Source organism: Orbicella faveolata, unplaced genomic scaffold (assembly GCF_042242905.1).
Source record: "Orbicella faveolata isolate gen_17 unplaced genomic scaffold, um_ofav_v1 contig_25, whole genome shotgun sequence".
Taxonomy (NCBI): domain Eukaryota; kingdom Metazoa; phylum Cnidaria; class Anthozoa; order Scleractinia; family Merulinidae; genus Orbicella; species Orbicella faveolata.
In genome coordinates, this window is record NW_028301553.1 from 24,272,501 (window position 1) to 24,277,500 (window position 5,000).

Sequence of the window (5,000 nt, forward strand, 5' to 3'; positions counted from 1 at the left end):
GTAGCTGTTTCTATTATTTTCATGGTCCATTTATGGCATGCTTGCTTGACATAGCTTTATGGTTTGATCGTATATTTAAATTTCTTTAATTTCCTTTTTTTTTTTTTTTTTTTTTTTTTTTTTTAAGATGTCTTTCTATGGTATCTCCTTTTGGACGTAAAACAGACTTGACAATTAACCATCCTATTTTTAGTGCAGCAATCATCGTAAAAAGTTTGGCATTACCGTCATTTGCTTTTGATGGCAGTTTGTACTTAAGAAGACTGACATTGCTACTGCTAGCTTAAAGAAATCAAACATAATCGACCCTGTATTAGAGCTTTCTTACGGTACATGTAACGGCTTACCATTGACCAAAATCTAATTTTGTAATACACCTCAAATGATAGATCAGTCAAATACTATGCACGAGGGGCGGAACATTAACCGGCTTTCGTACACTAATGTCCGTCCCAGTGAGTATTTTGAAAGAGTTAGTGTAGACCAACGCAGCCGCATAGATCGGCGCACGGTCGGGACGAAATATCCTCACCGTTGAAAAACTGCCTGATAGTGAAGATTCAACGGGTCATGTGTACTAAAAGCATCCGCGGTCGGGTCGATCGAGGATCAATCGAATGGCTTTAGTACACATAATCCGATTGATTCAACTGTAGATACTGCGTCTTTCAATGTCGTTGAAATCTGCTCGTTATCGTCTTTTTTTATTGTAACGCCTGTTGGTTGTCGTCGTAATTATTATTGACGGCAGCCAAAAATAGTTTTGAAGTTCGGACTTCGCGTGTTACTTAAAGGCGCAGTGAACTACAAACTACGAAACACTTTAGTATTTATTTGCTTTTTCCAATTTACCTAAGTATTGCCGCGCTTTATTTCAAACAGCAGGCATAATCATTGTTCGGCCAGAAAACTCCACAATCACAGAGGGAGAAACGCTTTCCATCAATTGCACTACAGTAAATACGACGAACGTGGCCGGTCTCAACTGCACGCTGAGCAAAGTTGGCGAAGGAAGTGTTTTGGGAGGTCAAGTCAGTTGACTATTGTAGACATTAGAAGGACTTATGAAGGAGAATACAACTGTGCAGCAACAATCCTTAATAACGACCTTTTTATTGTCTTTTACAGATCCACCTCAGATAGTCTCTTCAAGCGGAAATCTTACAGTTAACGAATCTTTTGAAACAAACTTGCTTTGTATTGCTACTGGCAATCCTTCACCTAGTATACTATGGAGCCTACCAAACGGGTCTAGGGTTGTACTTACAAACAACCAGTTCCTTACGTTCAAGAACACATCAAAAAGTCAGCATGGTAGATACTCTTGCAAGGCAACCAATCTTCTTGGCAACAGTTCTACGACTGTGATGTTTTTGAACGTACATTGTAAGTGTTAAACATCTTGTGTGTAAGTTATCAGCAACCAACAAACTTAAAAGACTCAGTGGAAGCACTCCAGAGTACCAAGCTATTTGCTCATGTATACGCCTTCTTGAGTTTAGTAGCTGTTTCTATTATTTTCATGGTCCATTTATGGCATGCTTGCTTGACATAGCTTTATGGTTTGATCGTATATTTAAGTTTCTTTACTTTTCTTTTTTCTTTCTTTTCTTTTCTTTTTTTTTTTTTTTTGCTTAAGATGGCTTTCTATGGTATCTCCTTTTGGTCGCAAAACAGACTTGACATTTAACCATCGTGCTTTTAGTGCAGCAATCATCATAAAAGTTTGGCATTACCGTCATTTGCTTTTGATGGCAGTTTGTACTAAAGAAGACTGACATTGATACTGCTAGCTTAAAGAAATCAAACATAAACGGCCCTATATGAGGTTTACCTTTGGATATTACCGTACGACCCGTATCGATTTTAGAGCTTTATTTCAGTAACCGCTTATAATGGACCAAGGTCTAATCTTGTAATACACCTCAACATAGATCAGAACTCATTCTTGCCGAGTTCAGCTGCAAGTAAGCAAGAAAATTCTGTGACCAGTTGTCCGGAGGTGAAATTTCGAAAATGAGCTAAAGGTTTTTTACTTTTTTTTCTGTCAAGATAAACCTAAGCTAAATAGAACTGGTCGTGCAGCGGAAATCGGCTCATGGCTTCATCACAATTCGTCATTGACCTGCCAAGCAGTTGGAAATCCGAGACCAAAGATCACTTGGTCAAAAGACAGAAACGTACTGCTAAGTGGGAGTAGGTCTGCCAGCATTTTTATTATTCCTCGTGATGACAAGGATTTTGGTAACTACACTTGCACGGCAAGTAATGCTCTTGGAACAGATGCACTTCACGTGAAGGTAGTGAGAACAGGTCAGAAAAACACTTCACCTGGAATTGAATTAAATATTGCATGTAGCATTGTGGCTTTTAGTTAAGGGGCTGCCCTTTCTCTATCAAGGCCTTCTCTTCGAATTGGCTGATTATATTAACATGAGGGTGGAGACATCGCAAGACACGAAAAAAATGTCTATAGTTATATTTATTTTCATTGCTTTTCAAGAGTAGTAAAGAAAACAAGCATGTTACGTTACTAACAGAGCCTACAAAAGAATATAGAACTTTTCGCCGTCTGTCCTGCTATACTGGGATCTTCTTTGGTCGTCTTTAAGAGAATTTTCCGGGAGACAAAATAAGACGCGTTTATAAATTGCTACTTGTTTCATGATTTCTTCGAGAAGAAAAAACAAGGAAAAGCGGCCATTGTGCATATTGTCACCTTCGCCTAGCGAGTTTGGCCCCCTTACACTTAATGGTCTCCAATGTGTCATCCAGCGATGCTTGATGGGAATGGCTAGAAAGGGAAAATATATGAGGTGTAACTGGAAGCAGACTATTCATCTTTTGTTGTCTCTTGGCGTTTTATTTCATAACACCTTTTGCCCGCTTTGTAAAATTAACATTTGTGTTGATTTCTCTCTTTCTTTCCCAGCATTTCCTCCAGCAGCACCAGTCATATTAAACAAAGAGAAGCACCTCACCAATCGTTCTTTCACCCTTCGCTGGAAAAAGCCTGCCGACAACGGAAGACCCATTCTACGATACTTGGTATTTTATCGAGAAGTTCACGTAAAAGAAAAGAAACAGAAAAATGTGTCTACGAACCTTTGTACTTTAACCCTGAAGTGGGCCAAGACCTACGAATTTACTGTGGTGGCAGAGAACGACCAAGGACAGAGCAAAAACAGTGAAAAAAAGAACTTCACTGTCATACCTGGTGAGTTTTTGGATATCTTCATGAGGAATAGTTCAAGTCTGTCATCTAGCCTAGGTGGCTTAACATGCCACTACTGTACTCCCTGCTGGAGGAAATGCTAGCGCAAATGTCATTTGATAATTTGATAATTCATTTTTTTTCTGTTTATAGAACCGACAATGCCAACTTCCGAAGCCACATCTCCTAGTAAGGCAACTTCAGGTAAGACTTACGCAGAATACTTATGGTGTAAATAATCCCTACTTGGTTCAACATGGTCTAGAATTGGCTTCGTTCGTTCTTCTTGACTGGAACAATCCGTATTTAATGTTGTATTTACATTTGAGCTTTTACCAAGGTAAACAGTTACTAAGGTCAAGTTACTTAACCTCGGTACATTCGTCCAGTGTTTACAACTGGCTCAAATAACTCAAGTTGATCTGTCAACATTCGCGCCCGCTGCATTATCAACGTCATGAAATCGAACTTGCAGGAGCAAATTGAGGTGCCATCATTTGCATAGATGGGGACCTCATTCCATAATATTGCGGCGAAAATGCAGTTGGGTGATCATACACAGAGACTGCATGGTTGTATGCGGAGAAACGTGGATACGTTGAATATGCAGCATCCTCCCTGAGTGAGAAAATACATCGACAATAATTACACAACGAAGGATCAAATTTTGTGTCGGGAAAGTTGTATTAAATAAAACTGAGAATGAAAAATACAATGCCTTCTTATACCTGACGGATTGTTCCCCATAAGAACATCAATCCAATTGCTCCCTGTTATCTGCCATACCGTTGTCAAAACTGGAAAGAAAACATGCCAATCGCATGATCTGCTCACCACGGAAAGTGAAATATTACGCCACCACAAGCGGATATATCTGTCATCTTGACTTTAGTTACCAGCTGTAACCATGCCTGATCACAGGGTAATTACAACTTTTACCTTGGTCAAATTTCTTTTGTGTTTTGCGGCGTTTACCAAAGTATCAATTGGCGTTTACACACGGAAAATGTTTACCTAAGTGAGTAAACTCTGGTACCTCGGTAAGCCGTGTAAGTCTAAACACGGCATTAGCCTGAGCAGGAGAGGATGAGGGGTAAGCAGAGTTAATCCCCCATAAGTTAATCGCTCCAAAGTTATTTTTAGATCACTGCCAGTTTCGGAAATCCCAAATATAGTTAATCCTGTGATGCCAATTTCAATAACATGGCAACCCAGCGGTTTACGTGCATTTTCCTCCTTCACGGAAGGATCTAGCTAGGCAACGCGCGCGATAAAATAACCTACAGGAGAACTGGATACCACATCTAAAAATAACTTAAGGACGGTGCCTACTTTTGTCAGTGCGCACACGTTCTGCGCATCACGCAAGGGATGGTTAAGCGCCACGCGCGCGCTGGGGTTGACATTGACGCAAACAGCTACGCTAAGTATACAAGTACACGACTAAAATGAAAGCAAAATTTTCCTACTGTGACCAAATCAAGTTTAATGAACCTGTAATTAAACCAGGAACACCAGAATAGCAGCATATCACTAACCACTAACTGTTAACGGATTCCAGCTGAAAAACTAGCACGTAGGGGCCAAACCACCCTCCTAATGTTTCATGAAGGCTATATTACTTTGGTTTATATATTTCTGAACCAAGTTTGGCAGATGAGCTTTCTTTGTTCTCCAGTTTATTTTAATTTGAAAGTTGTGACAAAATGTCAGATTATGACGTCATAATTGATGACGTCACCAAAACGTGCTATAATTTTTGGTAAAATCTGATGCAAAGATTATG

At 39.6% G+C, this 5,000-nt stretch overlaps 1 protein-coding gene across 2 annotated transcripts in view; it reads left to right on the forward strand.

Annotated features, from left to right (window-relative positions):
* The window catches only part of LOC110052970 (fibroblast growth factor receptor homolog 1-like), a 25,300-nt gene that overhangs the window by 5,432 nt on the left and 14,868 nt on the right, over positions 1-5,000 (forward strand). For both annotated transcript variants that reach the window (XM_089294299.1, XM_089294300.1), the window contains 4 exons: positions 1,129-1,386; positions 2,053-2,313; positions 2,933-3,217; positions 3,368-3,418. In XM_089294299.1, coding sequence (XP_089150425.1) covers positions 1,129-1,386; positions 2,053-2,313; positions 2,933-3,217; positions 3,368-3,418 — 855 coding nt within the window. The remainder of the gene's footprint in view (positions 1-1,128; positions 1,387-2,052; positions 2,314-2,932; positions 3,218-3,367; positions 3,419-5,000) is intronic.